Genomic DNA, 27,434 nt, shown 5'->3' on the forward strand with positions numbered 1-27,434 from the left:
TCTTCTTGTCAAGTTGTGCCACAAACTCCTCCCCAATTCTATTCAATACCTCCTCATTAGTTATCTGATCTACCAATCTAATCTTCAGCATTCTTCCGTAGCACCACATTTCAAAAGCTTCTACTCTCTTCTTGTCTAAACTATTTTTCGTCCATGTTTCACTTCCATACATGGCTACACTCCATACAAATACTTTCAGAAACGACTTCCTGACACTTAAATCTATACTCGATGTTAACAAATTTCTCTTCTTCAGAAACGCTTTCCTTGCCATTGCAAGTCTACATTTTATATCCTCTCTAATTCGACCATCATCAGTTATTTTGCTCCGCAAATAGCAAAACTCCTTTACTACTTTAAGTGTCTCATTTCCTAATCTAATTCCCTCAGCATCACCCGACTTAATTCTGCTACATTCCATTATCCTCGTTTTGCTTTTGTTGATGTTCATCTTATATCCTCCCTTCAAGACACTATCCATTCCGTTCAACTGCTCTTCCAAGTCCTTTGCTGTCTCTGACAGAATTACAATGGCATCAGCGACCTCAAAGTTTTTATTTCTTCTCCGTGGGTTTTTAATACCTACTCCGAATTTTTCTTTTGTTTCCTTTACTGCTTGCTCAATATACAGATTGAATAACATCGGAGATAGGCTACAACCCTGTCTCACTCCCATCCCAACCACTGCTTCCCTTTCATACCCCTCGACTCTTATAACTGCCATCTGGTTTCTGTACAAATTGTAAATAGCCTTTCGCTCCCTATATTTTACCCCTGCCACCTTCAGAATTTGAAAGAGAGTATTCCAGTCAATATTGTCAAAAGCTTTCTCTAAGTCTACAAATGCTAGAAACGTAGGTTTGCCTTTCCTTAATCTTTCTTCTAAGATAAGTCGTAGGGTCAGTATCGCCTCACGTGTTCCAATATTTCTACGGAATCCAAACTGATCTTCCCCGAGAACGGCTTATAGTAGTTTTTCCATTCGTCTGTAAAGAATTCGCGTTAGTATTTTGCAGCTGTGACTTATTAAACCGATAGTTCGGTACTTTTCACATCTGCCAACACCTGCTTTCTTTGGGATTGGAATTATTATATTCTTCTTGATGTCTGAGGGTATTTCGCCTGTCTCACCAGATGGTAGAGTTTTGTAGGACTAGCTCTCCTAAGGCCGTGAGTAGTTCTAATGGAATTTTGTCCACTCCCGAGGTCTTGTTGCGACTCAGGTCTTTAGTACTCTGTCAAACTCTTCACGAAGTATCATATCTCCCATTTCATCTTTATCTACATCCTCTTCCATTCTCATAATATTGTCCTCACGTACATCGCCCTTGTATAGACTCTCTATATACTGCTTCCACCTTTCTCCTTTCCCTTCTTTGCTTAGAACTGGGTTTCCATCTGAGCTCTTGATACTCATACAAGTGGTTCTCTTTTCTCCAAAGGTCTCTGTAATTTTCCTGTAGGCAATATCTATCTTACCCCTAGTGAGATGAGCCTCTAGATCCTTACATTTGTCCTCTAGCCATCCCTGCTTAGCCATTTTGCACTTCCTGTCGATCTCATTTTTGAGACGTTTGTATTCCTTTTTGCCTCCTTCATTTAATGCATTATTATATTTTCTCCTTTCATCAATTAAATTCAATATTTCTTCTGTTACCCAAGAATTTCTACTAGCCCTCGTCTTTTTACCTACTTGATCCTCTGCTGCCTTCACTACTTCATCCCTCAAAGCTACCCATTCTTCTTCTGCTGTATTTCTTTCCCCCATTCGTGACAATTGTTCCCTTATGCTCTCCCTGAAACACTGTACAACCTCTGGTTTAGTCAGTTTATCCAGGTCCCATCTCCTTAAATTCCCACCCTTTTACAGTTTCTTCAGTTTTAATCTACAGTTCATAACAGATTGTGGTCAGAATCCACATCCGCCCCTGGAAATGTCTTACAATATAAAACCTGGTTCCTAAATCTCTGTCTTACCATTATATAATCCATCTGATACCTTCTAGTACCTCCAGGATTCTTCCATGTATACACCCTTCTTTTATGGTTCTTGAACCAAGTGTTAGCTATGATTAAGTTATGCTGTGTGCAAAATTCTACCAGACGGCTTCCTCTTTCATTTCTTAACCCCAATCCATATTCACCTACTATGTTTCCTTCTATCCGTTTTCCTACTCTCGAATTCCAGTCACCCATGACTATTAAATTTTCGTCTCCCTTCACTACCAGAATAATTTCTTTAATCGCATCATACATTTCATCAATTTCTTCATCATCTGCAGAGCTAGTTGGCATATGAACTTGTAATACTGTAGTAGGCGTGGGCATCGTGTCTATCTTGGCCACAATAATGCGTTCACTATGCTGTTTGTAGTAGCTTACCCGTACTCCTATTTTTTATTCATTATTAAACCTACACCTGCATTACCCCTATTTGATTTTGTATTTATAACCCTGTATTCACCTGGCCAAAACTCTTGTTCCTCCTGCCACCGAACTTCACTAATTTCTACTATAGCTAACATTAACCTATCCATTTCCCTATTCAAATTTTCTAACCTACCTGCTCGATTAAGGGATCTGAAATTCCACGCTCCGATCCGTAGAACGCCAGTTTTCTTTCTCCTGATAACGACGTCCACCTGAGTAGTCCCCGTACGGAGATCGGAATGGGGGACTGTTTTACCTCCGGAATATTTTACCGAAGAGGACATCATCATTTAACCATACAGTAAAGCTGCATGCGCTCGGGAAAAATTACGGCTGTAGTTTCCCCTTGCTTTCAGCCGTTCGCAGTACCAGTACAGCAAGGCCGTTTTGGTTAGTGTTACAAGGCCAGATCAGTCAATCATCCCCTGCAACTACTGAAAAGGCTGCTGCCCCTCTTCAGGAACCACATGTTTGTCGGCCCCTCAGCAGATACCCCTCCGCTGTGGTTGCACCTACGGTACGGCCATCTGTATCGTTGAGGCACGCACGCCTTCCCACCAACGGCAAGGTCCATGGTTCATTGGGGGGGGGGGGGAGGAGATATTATAGTGTAGGCAGCCTCAATGTCAATTCCAGTTTATGCACTCCTCCTCTTCAACTGAGTGGCAGCAGAATTATCAGACCACAGCTCGCCTGATACAAACAGCTTTCAAACGATCTCTTCTGGCTCAGTGCTGTCTATCCACACAAGATGACAATAATAGACACTGCATACGCGAAACTCGTGAGCGCCAATTAACTCTCAATAATATGCGCTACATTACATGGTGAAATCGCTTAGAACAACTAACGTCTGTTCACAACATACTGTCTCAGTGCGATTGCCTTTCCTTCTTGCTCTCAAATTCACCTACTCACGTGGCACGTCTACTCCCTAACCGTTCATTGGCCGAGCTACCGACTCCAAAAACTAGAAGTAAAACTTAAGTATTTCCCATGTAGTAGAGATAATTATCAAAATAGATCAATATGTGATCAGTAAATAAAGACAAAGAGCTCTCCCGTAACCAATGCGTAGAGTGTACGATGTAAATGAAGAGTGGATGAGTCAACAGACATCTTTCAACAGCCTCACGGCTTCATCCCATAAGACACCATAGCGAAATTTAAAATTTGTTATAAGACACTGGCGTACACCCGTACTTCATCATACAGCTTAATGCACAGAGCGCGAGCTTGAAAGACAATGTCACGGATTAAATTCCGAACCTCTCCTTAGTGGCTCATGGAGCCTGAATTTTTTGTTCGAAAATTACTTCGAGCAGGTAGAATACCACCTCGCGATGGTACCGTCTTAGACCTCCTAGAAAAATGCACACCGGAACTTTTCGAATCAGTTAACGTAGAGGAGGGTACTATTTATTACAAGGAATGTTAAGGAAGTTGAGAAATTATTTTTGCTTGTTAAGCATAACAGGATAGAAATGGCATGATATCTGAATACTCAACATCAGACACCTAGTTCTGAGTACGAAGATATGGACCACAAATGGATAAAATTCGAAAGCATGTTCCAATACACCTTAGACAAGTACGTTCCCGGCAAGGTGTTAAGGAATGGTAGAAGCCCACCGTGGTTTGATAGCCTTGTTAGAAAGCTGTTACGGAAACAAATACAGCTTTAACACAGACTTATACGAAGTCCAAGCCTAGCTGACGAACAGCAGCAAGAAGCGAAAGTGAGCGTAAGGAGAGCAATGAGAAAAGCATTCGATGAACCCGAAAGCAGAATTTTGGCAACCGGTCTGGCTAAAATCCGTAAGAAGTTTTAGTTTTCTGTAAAGTCAGTAAGCTGATCGAAATTACCTATTCAGCTTCTCAATAACCACAATGTCACCGCACGGAAGATAACAGAAGACTGAAAATTGAATTCGGTCTTCCGAAATTCTTTCACTGCGGAGGAGGAATTCAGTGTTTAACGTCCCGTCGACAACGAGGTCATTAGAGACGGAGCACAAGCTCGAAGTAGGGAGATATGGAGAAGGAAATCGGCCGTGCCCTTTTAAAGGAACCATCCCGGCATTTGCCTGAAGTGATCTAGGGAAATCACGGAAAACCTAAATCAGGATGGCCGGACGCGGGATTGAACCGTCGTCCACCCGAATGCGAGTACAGTGTGCTAACCACTGCGCCACCCCGCTGGGTTTCACTGCGAAACATCGTACGAGTAATAGGGTCCTTCATTTCAGTCATCGCACAAAATGGCAGATGTTGAGATAAGTGATCAAGGAATAGAGAAGTGACTGCAGTCGCTTAACAGCGAAAAGGTACCTTGGCCACATGAGGAACCTGTAAGGTTCTACAGAGATTTTGCGAAAGAACACGCTCTCCCGTTTAACAGTACTTCATTGTAGGTCGCTGAAGCCACGAAGAGTACCCAGCAACTGGGAAAAAAAAACAATCGCAGATCATTCCCATTTTTAAGAAGGGCCATAGGTCGGATGCACATAATTATAGGCCGTTGTCGCTGACACCAATCCGCTATAGAATTATGGAACATATTTTATCCTCACTCTTTATAGAGTTTATGCAGAAAGAAAATCTCCGCTATCAAAAATCAACATGGGTTCCACAAACACAAATCTTGCGAAACTAAGATCACTGTTTACTTATATGTATATGGTGTCCACCATATCCATATAAGTACATAGTTCTGTCAACACCGGCCATGACCTCCTTCTTCTGTGCACACATATTCCCGAAACTCTTACGGGACTTGGAAAGAATGTCTTCCACGAGTAATGAGTGTGTTGCGGTGGGACACTACGAATGTAGTGTGTGGACATACAAGGTGAGAATGTGGGTCTCGCGGGAAGCGTGCAAGGGATAAGTCTCTGCAGTCGCGCTATTCACTTGTGTCCTCGGTGGCTCAGATGGATAGAGCGTCTGCCATGTAAGCAGGAGATCCCGGGTTCGAGTCCCGGTCGGGGCACACATTTTCACCTGTCCCCGTTGATATATATCAACGCCCGTTAGCAGCTGAAGTTATTAATATAATTCTAATTTCAGATGACTGTTAGTCCATAAGTACCAAAGTGTAGTAGACATCGCCACTTAGGTTGACGGCGTGTTCCTTGACTTCAGAAAGGTGTTTGATACAGATTTTCACTGTTATTTACAAATAAAAATTCAAGTTTATCGAGGATCGGGCCAGAGTCTGGAACCAAATAGTCAGTTGTAAATATAATTAAAGGAACACTTCAAGGAAGTGTAATAGGTCCGTTACTGATACATAGTGAGGCAGTTAAGATAGGTCACGCCAAATATATCGAGAATAAATAAATAAATAGAGGTGCGGTTTTCACCAAATCATAGCTGACAATACGACGAATTTCCTAACATTCCCAGGTAATTACTATCATTTATATTCGCCGAATTACGACACCGACTGTTTTTGTCTACTGGAACTACACTACTGGCCATGAAAGTTGGTACACCAAGAAGAAATGCAGATGATAAACGGGTATTCATTGGACAAATATATTATACTAGAACTGACATGTGATTACATTTTCACGCAATTTGGGTCCATAGATCCTGAGAAATCAGTACCCAGAACAACCACCTCTGGCCGTAATAACAGCCTTGATACGCCTGGGCATTGAGTCAAACAAAGCTTGGATGGCGTGTACAGGTACAGCTGCCCATGCAGCTTCAACACGATACCACACTTCATCAAGAGTAGTGACTGGCGTATTGTGACAAGTCAGTTGCTCGGCCACCATTGACCAGACGTTTTCAATTAATGAGAGATTTGGAGAATGTGCTGACCAGGGCAGCAGTCGAACATTTTCTGTATCCATAAAGACCTGTACAGGACCTGCAACATGCGGTCGTGCATTATCCTGCTGAAATGTAGGGTTTCGCAGGGATCGAATGAAGAGTAGAGGCACGGGTCGTAACACATCTAAAATGTAACGTCCACTGTTCAAAGTGCCGTCAATCCGAACAAGAGGTGACCGAGACGTGTAACCAATGACACCCCATATCATCACGCCCGGTGACACGCCAGTATGGCGATGGCGAATACACGCTTCCAATGTGCTTTCACCGCGATGTCGCCAAACACGGATGCGACCATCATCATGCTGTAAACAGAACCTGGATTCATCCGAAAAAATGACGTTATGCCATTCGTGCACCCAGGTTCGTCGTTGAGTATACCATCGCAGGCGCTCCTGTCTGTGATGTAGCGTCAAGGATAACCGCAGCCATGGTCTCCGAGCTGATAGTCCATGCTGCTGCAAACGTCGTCGAACTGTTCGTGCAGATGGTTGTTGTCTTGTAAACGTCCCCATCTGTTGACTCAGGGGTCGAGACGTGGCTGCACGATCCGTTACAGCCATGCGGATAAGATGCCTGTCATCTAGACTGCAAGTGATACGAGATTGTTGGGATCCAGCATGGCGTTCCGTATTACCCTCCTGAACCCACCGATTCCATATTCTACTAACAGTCATTGGATCTCTAACAACGCGAGCAGCAATGCCGCGATACAGTAAACCGCAATCGCGATAGGCTACAATCTGACATTTATCAAAGTCGGAAACGTGATGGTACGCATTTCTCCTTCTTACACGAGGCATCACAACAACGTTTCACCAGGCAATGCCGGTCAACTGCTGTTTGTGTATGAGAAATCGGTTGGAAACTTTCCTCATGTCAGCACGTTGTAGGTGTCGCCACCGGCGCCAACCTTGTGTGAATGCTCTGAAAAGCTAATCATTTCCATATCACAGCATCTTCTTCCTGTTGGTTAAATTTCGCGTCTGTAGCACGTCATCTTCGTCGTGTAGCAGTTTTAATGGCCAGTAGTGTATAAACTTTTCTGTGGCATTTGAACGAAGCTTTGAAGAGAACTTCAACGACGCAACATGTATGAGATTTGATAGAATAATATAAAGATTACAGCTCCGCAAAGCACTGTCCCGCCATCAGGAGAAGAGGTTCCCCCGCAAACGTCTGCCCTATTATACCAGATGTAGGCAAACAGGTATCTCAGGTACGGTTCGTGTGTTTATTATCACGGCTGTCATGCCAAGTGCTCAAATTATTGACTTTGAGCATTGCTACACGGTATAAAGTATTTGTGGAGAAATGACACTGCGCGTTGAAGTTCATCTGGAGTTAGCGATAACACACACTCGTATTTTAAGGGATTTCATGCCTTTGGGACACGTCAGTGTTTCCTAATAGCACTCAAAGTTGATTTTCACCGCAGATAAAAGTATAGAAGTGTTCCGTAAACAAAATTGGGCTTAGATATGCCACATCATTTCGCACTTTTCGTAAGTAATATTCGGAGAATTGGAAGCAATCTTGGAGGTCATTGCCATGGAGCTGTACATGCAGCAAAGTGTGAAGAGGATGAAACACGATGGGACGTTGTGTGCGCAGTTCCCACTCTTGCTTGCGAGACGCCTTTTACTGCTGCTAAAACGTTAGTTTCCTTTCCTTCATCAGTTGGCTTTCTTTTTCCTTGGCGTATTCTATTCTTCTCACTTCCAGTTTCTACAACTTTTCTTAAAATAATGTTTGCAAAGACAGGTCGTGAGTGCTTGGCACATTCTGGATACTCTCCAGCGTACGATCGCACCGCCGCTCTAGTGGTTTGGTGACATTCACCATAAACGATATTCATCTTTTCGACTGTCGTATACATTGTGATTGTATCAATAATTTTACGAGCAAGTTATGTGATTGCTACAACAGCAGAACAGAGATTTATAGGCATCAAGAGCACAGGTAAACACACGAACCGTACCTGAGTTACGTTTTTGCTTGCATTAACTATAACAGGGCAGACGTTTGTGGAATCTCTTCTCCTGACGCCGGGACTGGTTTGCGGCGCTGTTACCTTGACACTATTTGATCAAGTCCCATACATGTTATGTCGTTTAAATACTATTAGAAGCTTCACTGAAATGTCGCAGAAAAAATGTATAGTTCCTTCTTTAAAAAAAAAAAAAAAAAAAAAAAAAAAGCGAAGTCTCTATCGTCGTCCAGCGACTATAAACCGTACAAATTACTTGGGAATGTCAGTAAATGTGCTACATTGTCAGCTGTAACTTAGCGAAAACCTCACCTCGATATTTTTATTCATTCTTGATATTTACTGAAGACCCTAAGATACCGGTACAACTGCTTAAGATTTGGTGTAAGGTCTGACAGAATGCACAACACTTCAGCAGACGTCGCTATGTATGCTGATTACGCACTGGATTCTTCGAACCTGCAGAGCTATATTTTCTTCTTAGTGCTTGAATCAAAACGGGAGCTGCATATGCCAGTTACTGGTACCTTTGTAAATTATTTTCATCGCTCTTGTACCCAGTCCCCGGTTGAGCCTTGCTGATTTAGCTAAAGAATGAATAAATTTCGTGCATATTTCAGTCATGTACTGTGTGTGTCCATTGAACAAAAATTTAGAATGAATAATTATAAAAAACTAAACTCCTCCCGAACAGGTCATGAAGGCCCAACGGTTCCGACCGGCCGCCGTGTCATCCTCAGCCCACAGGTGTCACTGGATGCGAATATGGAGGGGCATGAGGTCAGCACACCGCTCTCCCGGCCGTATGTCAGTTTACGAGACCGGAGCCGCTACTTCTCAATCAAGTAGCTCCTCAGTTTGCCTCACAAGGGCTGAGTGCACCCCGCTTGCCAACACCGACCGAATGGTCACCCATTCAAGTGCTATCCCAGCCCGACCGCGCTTAACTTCGGTGATGTGACGGGACCCGGTGTTACCACTGTGGCAAGGCCGTTGGCACTCAGTAATTATATCCAAGTACTTTAATTGTTCAACTTGTAAAACATTGTTTAAAACGATACTAAATGTTGCTCTGTGTTTACCCCTTCCCCTTTTTATTAGCATTACTTTCGACTTTTGCTCACTAAACGGGAATACGATCGGGTAATCTGGCAGGCCAGCCGAGGTGCCTGAAAGTTTTCCTCAAACAAGGAGCGTACGCACGAAACCGTGTGAACTCGGCTGTTCATCTTGATAGATAGGAGTGTCCACAGCCTACGAGGTGTGTGAGAAATGTAATGAGACTGACAACAGAGCGAGCGATCTGGCAACGGCGTGTTGTCCTACTTGTATAGACAGGTGAGTTCATCCCTTCCACACGCTCAGTCCGAGTGTCACTCTCTACAGCCATCAGTGATTTTTGAAAGCGCCGTCAGTGAAGTTATGTTTTTGTCGTGTGTTACGAAATTGGATCAGCGGAATTTAGAGCAACGTTATGCCATCAAGTTTCGTGTTAAACCTGAGGGACCCGCAAGTGTGACCTTCGAATAGTTGAAACAGGTCTATGGGGAACATTTTTATCAAGAGCACATGTGTTTCGCTGGCACAAACCATTTTTGTAATGCCGAGAATACGTTCATGATGAACCTCGCTCAGGGAGACCAACTTCAAAAACCGACGAAAATGTCGAACCTGTGCATGCTCTTGTGATATCCCGAACGACATTTAACAATGAAGATGACGGGTTCCCGGTTAAACATTTTCACCGTAAATCAAATATCGACTGAAGTTTTGCACGTGCGAAAATGGTGCCGAAAAACCTCAAAACTGAGCAGAAGGGCAATCGAAGAAATGTGTTCGTTGATCATCTTGAGAGGATTGCCAGTCGTCACGAATGGTTCCATCACCAGCAGGAGTCGAATCAGAGTACCTCCGAACCGAGCGCCACTGCACACGGGTGCCTTAGCAGCCTCGGCTATTGAGGCAGGTCTCAGGGTAAAGGCTCCAGGTGACTTAATATTTTGTTCGCTGTTTCAAGTGTACGGTATATAGGGCAGGCACCTGTGATGAATCCTACATTTTTTAGCACAAGCCTGAGACAAAACAGCAAAGTGAAGAGTGCAACACCAAGACATCTCCTCGAAGGACAAAAGCTCGAGTAAGAGAATCAAAGTTCTTAACAATGCTGATATGCTTCTTGACAGTATGGGTATTGTGCATAAAGAATTTGTTCTTCTAGGGCAACCTGCCACCGAGAGTTTTTCAAAGTTGTCCTTCAAAGGCTGGGGAAAAGGATAAATCGAGTGAAACTAAACACTGCAGACAATGACAGTGCCTCATGTCACACGGCCACGTCCATCTCGGAATTTTTGACCTCAAACGGCATTCATGTTGTTCCGCAGCCCTCCCAACTCCCTATTCACCTGATATGAGTCCGTATGAATTTTGTTTCCCCGAAATTGAAAAATGTGTTAAAAGGACGTCATTTTGGGACTCTGAAGAGGGTTAGTAGTAGTAGTAGTAGTAGTAGTAGTAGTAGTAGTAGCTTTATTCATCCGTAGATCTATTTTTACAAGGATATACGACATTCAAAGTATTTACAAGTTTAGACCAATTTAAAATTAGCTAATTCGTACACGCATACATTTGCAGACTTATAGTTAGTTAATAAAAATGCCTTCCGAAATGTCTTCACAAAAGAAGACGAAGTAAATATTCCAGAATTCGAATTAAGAACGACTGCCAACATGAGTAACGTAGAAGTAAATATCCTCGGAGTAGTGAAGCAAAAGCAAGTCTTCTGGTCCAGGCCGTTCACCAATTAGGTTCCTTTCAGAGTATGCTGATGCATTAGCTCCATATTTATCAATCATATATAACCGTTCGCTTGACGAAAGATCCGCACCCAAAGACCGGAAAGTTGCACTGGTCACACCAATATTCAAGAAAGGTAGTAGGAGCAATCCACTAAATTACACGCCCATATCGTTAACGTCGATATGCAGCAGGATTTTGGAACATATATTGTTTTCGAAGATTATGAATTACCTCGAATAAAACGGTCTATTGACACAGTCATCATGGGTTTAGAAAACATCGTTCTTGTGAAATACAACTAGCTCTTTATTCACATGAAGTGTTGAGTGCTATTGACAAGGGATTTCAGATCGATTCTATATTTCTGGATTTCCGGAAGGCTTTTGACACTGTACCACACAAGTGGCTTGTTGCGAAATTGCTTATGGGATATCGTCTCAGTTATGTGACTGGATTTGTGATTTCCTGTCAGAGAGGTCACAGTTCGTAGTAATTGACGGAAACTCATCGAGTAAAACAGAAGTGATTTCTGGCGTTCCACAGGGTAATGTTATAGGCCTTTTGCTGTTTCTTATCTACATAAACGATTTGGGAGACAATCCGAGCAGCCGTCTCAGGTTGTTTGCAGATTACGCTGTCGTTTATCGAATAATAAAGTCATCAGAAGAACAAAACAAATTGCAAAAGAATTTAGAAAAGATATCTGAATGGTGCGAAAATTGGCAGTCGATCCTAAATAACGAAAAGTGTGAGATCATCCACATGAGTGCTAAAAGATATCCGTTAAACTTCGATTACACGATAAATCAGTCAAATCTAAAGGCCGTAAATTGAACCAAATCCCTAGGAATTACGATTACGAAAACTTAAATTGGAAGGAATACATAGAAAATGTTGTGGGGAAGGCTAACCAAAGACTGCGTTATATTGGCAGGACACTTGGAAAATGTAACAGATCAACTAAGGAGACGCATACACTACGCTTATCCGTCCTCTTTTAGAATACTGCTGCGCGGTGTGGGATCCTTACCAGATAGGACTGACTGGAGTACATCGAAAAAGTTCAAAGAAGCGCAGCACGTTTTGTATTATCGCGAAATTTTGGAGACAGTGTCACTGAAATGATACAGGATTTGGGCTGGACATCATTAAAAGAAAGGCGTCTTTCGTTGCGACGGAATCTTCTCACGAAATTCCAATCACCAACTTTCTCCTCGAATGCGAAAATATTTTTTTGACACCGACCTCATAGAGAGAAACGATCACCACGATAAAAGAAGGGAAATCAGAGCTCGTGCCGAAGGATACAGGTGTTTGTTCTTTCCACGTGCTATACGGGATTGGTATAGTAGAAAATTGTGAAGGTGGTTCGACGAACTCTCTACCAGGCAGCTAAATGTGATTTGCAGAGTATCCATGTAGATGTAGAGACAATCGTTAGATTTACTCCTGGTATACTTCTTTTACAACTAACTTATTGTAATGCGATACTGTTCACTCATATCTCACTATCAGACACTACATTCACACATTGTTTCATAACACTTCACTCATTACACACGCGCGCACACACACACACACACACACACACACATACACACACACACTGGTGATCTCTGAGCCATTTTCTGTACCGCAACTTCCCATTTGCTATCCTGAAAAACTGAGTTAGCATCCCTCTATAATGAGCGAGATGTTGAACTCAGAAAGAGGAAGAGGTGTTAGTATTGTGCTATGCATCGCTTCGGGGAAAGTTTTTCTAGAAAAGGAAAAAAGAACGAAAAAAATAGTGTGAAGGTGTTCTGTGAAATGTTGGATGTTTTATAATCATTATTATTATTATTTATTTGTATATCATTTTTTTTACCAAACCCCTACTCTGCTTCATCTAAGTAATCCTTCAATGTAAAGATGTTTTGCATAACAGATACTGTTTAGCTGCCTTTTTAAATAAGTGTATTTTTGCAATTTCTTTAATCTCTTTTGATAATTTACTGTAGAGTTTTAATGCTGTTTTGAGTTTTATGTTTATTTTTTCTTGGTAAATTTAAGTTGAGTCCAGCTCTTGTTCCATGGTCATGGACAGAGCTGTTTGTGCAGTAATTACTAATGTTACATTTGATGCGTACAACTGGCTGGTAAATGTATTCACACGGAGCAGTTGAATTCCCCAGTGTTTTGAACAGATCTTTACAATGAGTTCGACTAGTATTTTTTGTTATTATTCTTTCGGTTCTATTCTGGAGTTTGAAAATTTGTCCATGTTTTGTGCATTTGTTAACCAAAAAAGAATGACATAGCTAAGAATTTAGTGTACATATGAATAGTATGTAACTAAATGACACTGCATGTTACACGCTGAAGACAGGATTCTAAGGACATAACATGCTGATGACATTCTGTTTGCAAGTGCCTTTGTGTGTTCACACCACTTCAACTGAGAATCAGTATTCATTCCTAGAAATTTTGCATTTGTTACACTGTCTATAGAGGTACCATCTACATTTAATTTAACATTGTCATTTTCCCTCTTCAAACTAAAATTTATGTTCAATGTCACTTTATTGGTTATTGACGAATCGTAAACTTCCTTGAGAGTTTCATTCAAATGTATGTGATCGACATGTTAAAGGCCCTACCAGACGAAGCCCCTCAGTTACCAAGACTGGGAACAACGACTTCACCGGTGTACAGCCGCCAAAGGGAACTACTTTCAAGACGACAATATCGTTGTTTGAAAAAAAAATGGGTATTTTGGTAGATAAAAAATTAGACTCATCTTTCTCAGACACGACATACTTATTAAGATACAGAAGAAATGCTAATACTTGGTGAACGAAAATATTGAAATGAACTTCCTGGTCCACGTTCACGGAAACCTGAATGAGCAGGCCAAAGTGATGGCACTGAAAACACCTCTAAATATTAAACACTCCGTCCAGATGGAACTACACACTGCGGCTTAGCTCCATTATTTGAAAGAGAGAGAAAATCGCGACTAGTGCAACCACAATAGACGTCTTCAATCGGCTTCAATCCAGTTTCTGTGTTGTTTGCCCCAGTGCAGACGAGTAACTTTATGTGCCACTGTCAGCCACAGTTTTCTGCGAGGTATCCGACACAGAATGTTCTTCGTATGCAAAAAATGGCTCTGAGTACTATGGGACTTAACTACTGTGGTCATCAGTCCCCTAGAACTTAGAACTACTTAAACCTAACTAACCTAAGGACATCACACACATCCATGCCCGAGGCAGGATTCGAGCCTGCGACCGTAGCAGTCGCGCGGTTCCGGACTGCGCGCCTAGAACCGCTAGACCACCGCGGCCGGCTCTTCGTATGCAGTTCCGTGCGCAGTTTTCTTTCGCGATGAACCTGCATCCACTGACATTAGCAATTCCTGTCTGGTTTAAAACCGATTGTCATTCACAAGGCGTGACAATCATTACCGGGTCCACAGCTCGTGGTCGTGCGGTAGCGTTCTCGCTTCCCGCGCCCGGGTTCCCGGGTTCGATTCCCGGCGGGGTCTGGGATTTTCTCTGCCTCGTGATGACTGGGTGTTGTGTGATGTCCTTACGTTAGTTAGGTTTAAGTAGTTCTAAGTTCTAGGGGACTGATGACCATAGCTGTTAAGTCCCATAGTGCTCAGAGCCATTTTTGAATCATTTCCGGTCTCCGTCAGTAAGAGTCCTTTTACGACACATGCTGTTATGCGGGGTTGTGTGCGGTACACAGTTCCTGTTAGACACGTTCGACAGTCAGCGTTGATGCATCAACAAACCGTGCAAATTCACTCACGGTATGCCTGTGGGCTCCTCGAAAGACGATTACTTCTTTCTGCTATTCTGTCACATCAACACGTCGAGCCGTCTCTCACATGATTCGTGGATACCAGTTCTGCACTGCTACATAGTTATCAGAGTACCCTCTGAGGGTAGTAACTGATAATTTTGAGCTAACAAGGGAACCTCCCCATCGCACCCCCCTCAGATTTAGTTATAAGTTGGCACAGTGGATAGGCCTTGAAAAACTGAACACATATCAAACGAGAAAACAGGAAAAAGTTGTATGGAACTATGAAAAAATAAGCAAAATATACGAACTGAGGAGTCCATGCACAAGATATGGAATATAAAGGTTAGTGTAAACTCTTGAGCGCAGTGGTCCCGTGGTAGCGTGAGTAGTTGCGGAACGGGAGTACCTTGGTTCAAGTCTTCCCTCGAGAGAAAAGTTTAACTTTTTATTTTCAGTTTATGTGACAAACTCTTATGTTTTCATCACTTTTTTGGGAGTGATTAGTACATCCACAAGAAAACCTAAATCGGGCAAGGTAGAACAATCTTTGTACCCATTCGCCAAGTGTACAAGTTAGGTGGGTCGAGAACATACTCCTGTCATGTGACGCACATGCCGTCACCAGTTTCATATAGAATATATCAGACGTGTTTTCCTGTGGAGGAATCGGTTGACCTTGCGATCAAATGTTTTCGGTTCCCATTGGAGAGGCACGTCCTTTCGTCTACTAATCGCACGGTTTTGCGGTGCGGTCGCAAAACACAGACACTAAACTTATTACAGTGAACAGAGACGTCAATGAACGAACGGACAGATCATAACTTAGCGAAAATAAAGAAGTAAACTTTTCACCCGAAGGAACACTTGAAACAAGGACTTCTCGCTCCGCAGTCGCTCACGCTAAACACGGGACCACAGCGCTCCTGAACCCACGTTCTCCTGTATGTTGCATATGTTACGCATGAACTACTCAGTTTGTATATTTTTCTAAACTTTTTCATAGTTCCACACAACTCCTTCCTGTTTTCTCGATTGACCTGTGTTCAGTTTTTCAAGGCCTATCCACTGTGCCAGCTTATAACTAAATCTGAGGGGGCTGCGATGGGGAGGTTCCCTTGTAAGAACTTACGGTGACACAGAAGAACGAGATTGAAGCTGAGAGTTTGTGGACTTAGATGATACGCTTAACCAGTGGTGGTCACCTTCCAAGTACATCTACATCTACGTATATACTCCGCTAGCCACCAAGCGGTGTGTGGCGGAGGGTACTATTCGCGCCAAAGTCATGTTTCCCCCCTCTGTTCCACTCGCGGATCACGCGAGGGGAAAACGACTCTCTGAACGCCTCGGTACGAGCTCTTATTTCGCTTATCTTTGAATGGTGATCATTGCGCGATGTGAAAGTTGGTGGTAATAATATATGCTCCACATCCTCGGCTAAGATCGGATTTTGGAATTTAGTGAGCAGCCCCTCCCGTTTAGCGCGTCGTCTGTCTGAAAGTGTGTCCCACTTCAAACTTTCTACGAGAACTGTAACGCTCTCGCGATGGCTAAATGTACCAGTCACGAATCTTGCTGCTCTTCTTTGGACCTTCTCAATCTCTTGAATCAGACCCAACTGGCAAGAGCAATACTCTACGACTGTACGAACTGACGTATTGTAAGCTATTTCCTTTGTTGCATCGCTACAGGATTCCACCTATAAACCGCAATCTAGAGTTCGCCTTACCCGTCACTTGTGTAATCTGACCGTTCCATTTGAGATCATTTCGAATAGTCACACCCACATACTTGACGGACGTTACCGCTTCCAGAGACTGACCATTTATTTTGTACTCGTACATTAATGGGGATTTTCGCCTTGTTATACGCAGTAGGTTACACTTACTAATATTGGGAGATAACTGCCAGTCATTATACTACACACTTATGTTCTGCAAAGCCTCATTAATTTGCTCACAACTTTCGTGTGATACTATTTTCGTGTAGACTACAACTTCATTGGCAAACTAATGCTGCTGTCAATACCATCAACCAGATCGTTTATGCGAATCGTAAGAAGCAGCGGACCTATTACGCTGCCCTGGGCCACACCTGATGTTATGCTTGTTCCTGTTGAAGACTCCCCATTCAGGACGACATACTGCTCTCTGTCTGTTAGAAAACTTTCTATCCAGCCTCATATGTCATAGAATAGGCCGTAAGAGTGCGGAACTGAGTCTAACGCCTTTCGAAAGTCGAGATATATGGCATCCACCTGGGAGCCGGTATCTAGAACCTGTTGTATATCATGCACAAAGACGGCCATCTGTGTCTCGCATGACCGCTGTTTCCTAAAACCGTACTGGTTTCTGCAGATGAGCTTCTCGGAGTCTAGAAAAGTCATTATGTCTGAACACAAAATATGTCAGTGTGCGCTCGTGTGTGTGTGTGTGTGTGTGTGTGTGTTTTGCCGACCTGGGGTCTTAGAGGGACCATTTGCTCTTGTTTTATTCACGCACTTGTTAATGTTTCACTCCCACTTCATCACGCCACAGGAGAGCGGAAAAAAGGAGGGCTCAAAAAGCGTAAGTAACACTTGCTGCTACGGATCACGTTCAGATTTCGTTGAATGGCTTTGAATGGTCCGTAGTGGTTCCAGCCTGTATACGAGAGCAAAAATTACGGTCGCGCTGCACTTCAAAGGGCGTGTGATCTCGTTCAATGTAAATGTAGCCCAAAAATGTCTTTAGAAATGGACAGAAACGTCAGCAGTCTCGAAGATCGTCAACACCATCATCTTGTTGCTGGTCGCAATGCAAATTAACGTTTTCGACCGCTAAATACGTGGTAATCAACGCCCCTGGAAAAGGGGTGGTTTCATTAAGCCCTTTACGTCACCCTCTTTGGCCTTTTCGAGTGTACTATGAGCGGCGGCGTGCCTGAAATGTTTTCGTCGGCCGCACATAAAGAAACCCCGTGATTTTAAGATTGGGTGTTTCTGTTCTGACCTCCATCACAGAGACGTCAAAAGAGGGGGTGAAATGTGGGTAAGAGGGGCTGCGATGACCTTCTCAAAATGTGACATGTCCACAGCGCCGTTGGTCAGATTTTTGGTGAAATTTGGCGCCAGTGTGACATCATTCACCCACCTTACAGATCACATGAACTTCCGAGCTGTGGCATCTAGTTTTTTTCATTTTTTACGTCGCAAGCGCACCCTTTAGCATCTCTACAGAGATAGATGGTACGCACCTTTGAGCAAAATTTCAAACTTATGGTTCCAATGAGAGGCAATTACGGGGTTTCCAAAAAGCGATCCTTTAATTTTGATGCGCAGTGTATATGTTCGGCAGATATGAAGTTGCTTTGCCACGACCATTCAATGGTCCTGTATCGAGGCAAACTTCGGTGGGTTCAGAATATCGAGAATAATACGTATTTTAATAGAAATTCGCGTATGAAGTTTTCCTTCTTGTCAAATTTTCATGCAGACGCTCTGTGATTGCGGTCATAGACTTTGTAGTTTTGCCTCTTGTATGAATCCGTGTCTGAAAATATTATTAAACAAATAATTAAGTACCCCCTTCTTTGCTAGAACTTGACGATACAGTTGCTGAGAGATTGCTACGTATGCGTGATACATCAGGGAAAAGTCTCAGGTTTACAACAGCACGTAGAAGCTACTCTCGAAACGCTTGACGTCTTCACCAGATAGAGTACAATTGTCTCTTTTCTCAATATACTGTATATAGAATACAGCAGTACATCGGAATTTACATGAAACCTTATCTGAAGAAAAGATCTGTTCCCGATTGATTCCGCATGATATGACCGCAGCTGAGAAACTGACTAGTATCAATTGGTGTAAAGAAACTTCGATGGATGACACGCAAAATCCGTATCCAACACCATCACACGAGATGAAAATTGGATACGTAGTATTCGTACAAGCAGCAAACTAAGCAGCACTCAGTTGTATGAATGTCCCAGGATGACATAAAACCAATGAAAATGGTTCGTTTACGAAGTACTTCCAAGAAAATGATTGCTGATTTCTTTTGTTACGCTGGACAGGTCATGACCACTACCTGAGAGGCTCGTAGAACAGTTAGTACTGAATGGTTGACAATTTCTTTTACACAAACCATTGATAAAATCACAAGAAACAACCGGAAACGTCGCATCGTTCTTTATCATGACAATGCTAGCCTAGCTGTTGCACCGCAAACAATTTATTATTTGATGGACGAAAACACTGCACAAATGTCTCACTGCCCTTATTCACCTGATGTAAATAATAAGATTATAACTATATACGTAAATTACTAGAGGATGGTGAGACATTTCACCAATATGAATACTAGAAGTTCGAATAGAAAGAGGGGAAAAATTCCTGTAAGAAACACACTACACAGAGAGAATTATCAAATTATTTAATATAGTTCTTCTACACAATGAATTTGCACAATTATGAATGAGATTGAGAAGAGTCAATTTCATATATTTGTTACCGTAGACAAGACCAATTCGTTTTGTTTTTCTTATCTCGACAGTGCGAATGCAACGCCCCTTGTAACATTTGTGAAAAATATTTTATTTATATAATTTTTATTCTATTGATAATATGCTTTCTGGCACAAATTGGTGACATCAGAAGACAGGGAGTTGTGATTTTCATTGTTTTAATAAGCAGGTGAATCCATCCGAAACTGTTACGGAGTGCTAACATCAGAATGGGGAAAATGTTTGCAGAACTGGTTCGAAATCATGAAAATTTTTTGGAAATTTATGGTAAGTTCCTGTGGCACCAAAATGCTAAGGTCATCGGTCCCCAGGCTTACACACTGTTTAATCTAAGTTGAACTAACTAACGCTAAGGACAACACATACACTCAAGCTTGAGGGAGGACTCGAACCTCCGACGGGGGTAACCGCGCGAACCGTGGGAAGGCCCCTAGACCGCACGGCTACCGCGCGCGGCTCAAGAAAAATTGCATACATTTTAAAGAAGAGTATAATATCTGATCAAAAGTATCCGAACACCTATTAATGGACGTTAGTAAGGGGTGTTTTTATCCTTTGTCCTTATGACGGTTTGAGCTCTGCTAGGGTCACTTTCAGTGAGGTGTGTGAAGGTCTGAGGAGGAATCGCAGCCAATTCATACTCAAGAGCCGTGACCAGAGGAGTGACGTTGGACGCTGGGTCTGGAGCGACGCTGACGTTCTCTCCCATCCCAGAGGTGTTCAGCTGCGCTCAGTTCGGGCCTCAGCATCGGCCAAATCCATTTGAGGAATGCCTTTGTCGACAAACCATTGCCTCACAGATACTACTTTGACATGCTGAAACAATGCTCTCCGAACTGTTCCTCTACTGCATGCAATACACAATACTGTAAAATGTGCTCGTATCCGCACTTAGCTTTTTGTTCATCATAATAAGGGGACCACGAAAAACACCAGCACACCTGCACTTCACTGTTGGCACTAAATATAATGCCAGGTAACGCTGTCCAGGCTTTCGTCAAACCCAAACCCTTCCACTGGACTCTCACTGCCCGATTCATCACTTCCAGTCACTTGTTTCCAGTCACCCACTGTCCAGTGTCTTTACACCACCGCAACTGTCGCTTTTTATCGCTTGGCCTTAACTACAGAAATGTAAGGTATATGGAGCTGCTGAGACCACTGTAACCCATGCCTTTTGACTCGGTAAGCACAGTCATTGTAGAAACTGGAGTGCAGGTAGCACTTTGGAGCTCACAAGTGATTCCTTCTGCTAATTCCAGGCTGTTTTTACAACCACCGTCTGCAATTCTCGACGGTCCCTGTCTGTCAGTATTTGAGACCTGGTTGATGTTAATTTAACTGTGATTGTTCCTTCACTTTCTCACTTCGGAATCAAATCGCCAACAGTCGACTTGGGCAACGCTAGAAGTGATGAAATGTCGCTGATGGATCTGTTGCTCAGGTTCGAAGTCAATGAACTCTCCTAACCGACCCAGTCAGCTGCTACTCTACTGACAACGCAAGACTCCCGCCACCTTTTTATACCAGCGGGTCCGCCTCTCGTGAGATCTATTGGTCAGTTCTGCTCTGCATAGGTGTGCCCGGATACTTTCGATCAGATAGTGTATTTTGAAAAATAAAACCATTGAAATGTTCTTGCAGATTAAAACTGTGTTGCCGGACCGAGACTCTAACTCGGGACCTTTGCCTTTCGCGGCAAATGCTCTACCAACGGAGCTACCCCCGTAACGACCTGTCCTCATAGCTTCAGTTCTGCCAGCACCTCGTCTCCTAGTTTCCAAACTTCACAGAGGCTTCTCTGCGAACCTTGCAGAACTAGTACTCCTAGAAGAAATGATACTGCGGAGATGTTGCTTAGCCATAGCCTGGGGGATGTTTCCAGAATGGAATTTTTACTCTGCAGCGGAGAGTGTGCTGATATGAAAGTTCCTGGCAGATTAAAACTGTGTGCCGGATTGAAACTCGGGGCAAAGATCTCGAGTTCGAGTCTCGGTCTGGCACACAGCGCAGGAAGTTTCGTATGAGCGTACACTCCGGTGCAGAGTGAAAATTTCATTCTGAAACAAAACTGTTTTTTTACACAAAGAAGAAAGTTAACTGGCTCACCTTGCAGAAGGTCTCTGGCAATGGCGTTCTGCTGGAGCGAGCGCAGGTGCTTCTGGTAGAGCCGCTTCTGGGCCAGCAGCGCCTCGGCTGACTGCAGGCGAGACCTCACGTCCGGGCTGTCCTCGCTCGACTGCTGTCTGCAACGCACCGCAGAGTCCAGTTCCTTATTTGTCGAGCGCAGGTTTCTGGCTGTTCAAATAAACTGACGGGAATGGAGAGAGTTACACAGCGAACACTTTGGAAAAACTGGAAATTTGTGGTAAGGACTATGGGACCAAACTGCTGAGGTCATCGGTCCCTAGGCTTACGCACTAGTTAATCTAATTTAAACTTATGCTAAGGACAACATACACACACCCATGCGCGAGGGAGGACTCGAACCTCCGACGGGGGAGCCGCGCGAACCGTGACAAGATGCCTCAGACCACACGCACCAACACTTTAATCGAACGCTACCAAACTACAGCTTTTTCTTGCCTGTGGGATACGTTAGTTAAAATTGCATCCTTAAGAGATATTTTCTTTCAGTCTAGATAAAAGCCATTCCTACGGATGAAGGCCGGCCTGAGTGCCCGAGCGGTTCTAGGCGCTACAGTCTGGAACCGCGCGACCGCTGCGGTCGCAGGTTTGAATCGTGCCTCGGGCATGGATGTGTGTGATGTCCTTAGGTTAGTTAGGTGTAAGTAGTTCTCATTTCTAGGGGACTGATGACCTCAGAAGTTAAGTCCCATAGTGCTCAGAGCCATTTGAACCATTTTGAACCTACAGATGAAGAATGGTGTGAGTAGACGACGGCTTTTGGATCTGCCTAACGTTGCTGGTACTTTTCAGGTGGCAATTGTAAGACAGAATGCCCAGAAGATGTGGAAGTGCAGATTATAACCATTTTTCGGAGTTTGAGAAAGTGAATCGCGGGTATGGTGGCCGTAGAAGCATCATACGGACATATCGCACAGATAGTTGGGTGTACTGGAATTACTGGAGAACCAGTCGTGATGAGATCAGGTTAAGACGACAATGTAGGGAAAGTCCCTTCCAAAAGGGCTGGATTACGACATGTTAGGGTAGTTCAGTTGGCTCTGAGCAATAGACAGACGGCAACAACTGATATCCGTACAGTCGCCCCCCGGTAGGTCAGCGTATTCGGTCGGAGGGTTTAGCTACCCTCTGTAATAAAAAAACTGAGTGAACGGATCAAGAACAACCTGAACGAATGTCATCGGACGTCCGCCGCGAACAAAAAATAATAATAATAATAATAAAAGAGTGGTCAGCGTGATTTTCTCCGCTCAGGGACTGGGTGTTGTGTTGTCCTAATCATCATCATTTCATCCCCATCGACGCGCAAGTCGCCGAAGTGGCGTCAAATCGAAAGGCTTGCACTAGGCGAGCGGTCCACCCGACGGGAGCCCCTCGTCACACGCCATTATTTATTATTATTACCACTAATTGACTGGAGCATATCACTGAAAGCTCAGGAGAGATCTGGAGTTGCCAAGCGTCGTTTACCCTGGCATCACACCACTGACGACAGAGACTCGAGTGATGCAGAGCCAAGAGTCAACTGGAACATTTGATGGGATTCTTCGGTGTTCAGCAAAAGGCCTCGCTTCTGTTCACGGCGGTCAGAGCAGCGCCAGCGCGTCTGAAGACGACATGGTGGAACGTCACAGGAAGCAGCGTTTCTCGAGACAATTACCTTTCCAAATCTTGGAATCAGGGTGTGGGAAACCACTGGATATGACAACAACACTGATGTGGTAACTGTTGAAGGGAGGCTGAATGGTCACCAACATTTGGCGAGAATGGTAAACCCTGTTGGCTTGCCCTTTTTGACTAGGGTACCAAATGGCATTACTGCTGCACAATAATGCAAGACCATACACTTCAGTTCATCCCACAAACAATTTGAGGAGCGTACGAAACTTTGGCAAACCTACCTCGTCGTATGATTTGTCACCTACATAACACGTCTGGGATCTGGTATCGGACACTGTTTCAGATTCCCCACACAGCCTGAGAATTGATATAGAGTAAAGGGCAGAGACACTCGGGCTTCATAGCACGGCCGCAGCTAGCTCCGGTAGACGGTGCAGCAATGGGCATGTCGCGTGGGCCTGTCCGCTGCTACAACGGTGGCCGCGTAAGATGGCAGGGCCTCTGGCCCTCCGACACATGATAGTAGACCCGCTACGCCAGTCCATCTGGCACTATTGTGTTTGATTCTGCATATACGCAAATTGCCTTTAATATGCGATGGACATACTTTGCTGTGCAAATCAGTGACCGGATGCTCTGTACCGACGTGTAAGTGAAATTATTTGCATAGGTGCGGCACGTATTTGAGTACGTCACGGTACCACCACGCTCTTGTGTGTGAGCAGACTACCGAGACGTGGGGAGTGGAGAAATAGGAAGTACCCCACAACAAACCAAAATTCTGGACCGAACACAGTAGATGCTAAGTCGGCTATCTCATAATTTCGCACTTCTTCCTCTCAGGCTGTAAATTCTTACGAGTGCAGTTCCACTCGTAACTACAGAACGCAGCATGTCATTCTCAATGGAGAGAAGTCTTCCGAAGTAAGAGTGATTTCAGGTGTGCCACAGGAGAGTGTCGTAGGACCGTTGCTATTCACAATGTACATAAATGACCTTGTGGATGTCATCGGAAGTTCGCTGAGGCTTTTTGCGGATGATGCTGCGGTGTATCGAGAGGATGTAACAATGGAAAATTGTACTGAAATGCAGGAGGATCTGCAGCGAATTGACGCATGGTGCAGGGAATGGCAATTGACTCTCGATGTAGACAAGTGTAATGTGCTGCGAATACATAGAAAGATAGATCCCTTAGCATTTAGCTACAAAATAGTAGGTCAGCAACTGGAAGCAGTTAATTCCATAAATTATCTGGGAGTACGCATTAGAAGTGATTTAAAATGGAATGATCATATAAAGTTGATCGTCGGTAAAGCAGATGTCAGACTGAGATTCATTGGAAGAATCCTAAGGAAATGCAATCCGAAAACAAAGGAAGTAGGTTACAGTACGCTTGGTCGCCCACTGCTTGAATACAGCTCGGCAGTGTGGGGTCCGTACCAGATAGGGTTGATAGAGAAGATCCAACGGAGAGCAGCGCGCTTCGTTACAAGATCATTTAGTAATCGCGAAAGCGTTACGGAGATGATAGATAAACTCCAGTGGAAGACTCTGCAGGAGAGACGCTCAGTAGCTCGGTACGGGCTTTTGTTGAAGTTTCGAGAACATACCTTCACCGAGGAGTCAAGCAGTATATTGCTCCCTCCTACGTATATCTCGCGAAGAGACCATGAGGATAAAATCAGAGAGATTAGAGCCCACACAGAAGCATACCGACAATCCTTCTTTCCACGAACAATACGAGAGTGGAATAGAAGGGAGAACCGATGGAGGTACTCAAGGTACCCTCCGCCACACACCGTCAGGTGCCTTGCGGAGTATGGATGTAGATGTAGATATGTAGCAGCGGAATCAATCCGGAGCAACTACTTACATGCGCTGACAAATTTAGGGATAGAGCTTACGGACAAGGGAACCTCCCCATTGCACCTCCCTCAGATTTAGTGGTAAGCTGGTCCAGTGCATAGCCCGTGAAAAACTGAACACACATTAAGCATGCAAACAGGAAGAAGGTGTACTGAACTATGAAAAAAAAAAGCAAAGTAGAAACAGTGAACGGTCCAAGCTTAAGAAGTGCAAGGTCGAGGAAAGTTCAAGACCCGTGGCGTAGTGGTTAAGCGGACACAGCGCTGGACTGCGAAGAGGGCGAGCCGGGGTCTTTCACCCTTCATGGCACTTCTTTTTATTATTTTGTTTCGCAACTTTATAAACTGTCCGTCCGGTCATTGGAATGTTTGTTCTTTTTCTGTAGTCTCGTAGTTGTCATACTAAACACTGGTTATGGAGTATAAGTCATGTGCTGAGAATACATTAACGTCGCAAGTAAATGTGATGAATAGCGAGAGCAGGCGAAATACAACATAGACGTCTCACAGAAATGAAAACAACAAATAAACGGATGTGAGCTATGTTACAACAAAGGAATTTAAGCGTCGAAACTTCCAAAACGGAACGCAACTCGAAAAACGTTGAAAACATATATTTTGACAGAGCAAAAAGAAACTGAGTGACTGTGAAACTTGCGTTCATTTGTTGAAGTTTATGTGACAAACTATTATGTTTTCATCATTTCCTTGGGAGTCATCGCATGCACATTCATACGAACACCTATATCGGGTAAGGATGCATATCACACGCACTCACCAGACGTAGAAATTAGGTCCTATCATATGACACAGGTAATGTTGCTAATGCCGTGTGTGACACACCAGACGTCTTTTACGAGGATTCGGTTGACTTGTCGCCGTGTCATCAAAAGTTTGCGGTTGCCATTCGAAAGCCACTTCCCTTCGGCTGCCAATAGAGTAGTTGTGCAGAATCAAATTACAGCTCCATTCGTTACACCTCGCTGTTGGAAACGGACGTAACACCACGACACGGACGCAAATCTGAATACAGCGAACAGCGAGAGAGAGAAAAAAAAATTGTCACGGAGTTTTGGACACGGATCGTCGAACGCGGCAGTCCAACACTAACCAGTTACCCACGACGCCTCTATTGTTTCAAGCTGCTCTGTACTATACTTCTTGTTCTTGGACCGCTCACGGTTTCTATTTTCCTTTTTTCCCCCCACAGTTCCGCACTTCTCCCATGAACCTTTCACCTTGCCGTTGGTGGGGAGGCTTGCGTGCCTCAGCGATACAGATGGCCGTATCGTAGGTGCAACCACAACGGAGGGGTATCTGTTGAGAGGCCAGACAAACATGTGGTTCCTGAAGAGGGGCAGCAGCCTTTTCAGTAGTTCCAGGGGCAACAGTCTGGATGATTGACTGATCTGGCCTTGTAACATTAACCAAAACGGCCTTGCTGTGCTGGTACTACGAACGGCTGAAAGCAAGGGGAAACTACAGCCGTAATTTTTCCCGAGGACATGCAGCTCTACTGTATGATTAAATGATGATTGCGTCCTCTTGGGTAAACTATTCCGGAGGTAAAATAGTCCCCCGTTCGGATCTCCGGGCGGGGACTACTCAAGAGGACGTCGTTATCAGGAGAAAGGAAACTGGCATTCTACGGATCGGAGCGTGGAATATCAGATCCCTTAATCGGGCAGGTAGGTTAGAAAATTTAAAAAGGGAAATGGATAGGTTAAAGTTAGATATAGTGGGAATTAGTGAAGTTCGGTGGCAGGAGGAACAAGACTTTTGTTCAGGTGATTACAGGGTTATAAATACAAAATCAGATAGGGGTAATGCAGAAGGTTTAATAATGAATAAAAAAATAGGAGTGCGGGTTAGCTACTACAAACAACATAGTGAACGCATTATTGTGGCCAAGATAGACACAAAGCCCATGCCTACTACAGTAGTACAAGTTTATATGCCAACTAGCTCTGCAGATGATGAAGAAATTGATGAAATGTATGATGAGATAAAAGAAATTATTCAGGTAGTGAAGGGAGACGAAAATTTAATAGTCATGGGTGACTGGAATTCGTCAGTAGGAAAAGGGAGAGAAGGAAACATAGTAGGTGAACATGGATTGGGGGGAAGGAATGAAAGAGGAAGCCGCCTTGTAGAATTTTGCACAGAGCACAACTTAATCATAGCTAACACTTGGTTCAAGAATCATAAAAGAAGGTTGTATACCTGGAAGAATCCTGGAGATACTAAAAGGTATCAGATAGATTATATAATGGTAAGACAGAGATTTAGGAACCAGGTTTTAAATTGTAAGACATTTCCAGGGGCAAATGTGGATTCTGACCACAATCTATTGGTTATGAACTGCAGATTGAAACTGAAGAAACTGCAAAAAGGTGGGAATTTAAGGAGATGGGACCTGGATAAATTGAAAGAACCAGAGG

General features: G+C 43.7%; 1 protein-coding gene and 1 non-coding gene across 2 annotated transcripts in view; one reads left to right on the top strand and one right to left on the bottom strand.

The window, feature by feature from the left end:
• The window catches only part of LOC124799208 (doublesex- and mab-3-related transcription factor 2), a 111,332-nt gene that overhangs the window by 27,181 nt on the left and 56,717 nt on the right, over positions 1–27,434 (bottom strand). Inside the window, exon 3 of the mRNA XM_047262743.1 lies at positions 21,470–21,606. Within this exon, the coding sequence (XP_047118699.1) occupies positions 21,470–21,606 (137 nt within the window). The remainder of the gene's footprint in view (positions 1–21,469; positions 21,607–27,434) is intronic.
• On the top strand, positions 5,349–5,422 carry Trnat-ugu. Its single transcript has one exon. It is a non-coding gene; the product is annotated as a tRNA-Thr (tRNA).

The sequence above is a fragment of the Schistocerca piceifrons genome, chromosome 5, assembly GCF_021461385.2.
Source record: "Schistocerca piceifrons isolate TAMUIC-IGC-003096 chromosome 5, iqSchPice1.1, whole genome shotgun sequence".
Classification (NCBI taxonomy): domain Eukaryota; kingdom Metazoa; phylum Arthropoda; class Insecta; order Orthoptera; family Acrididae; genus Schistocerca; species Schistocerca piceifrons.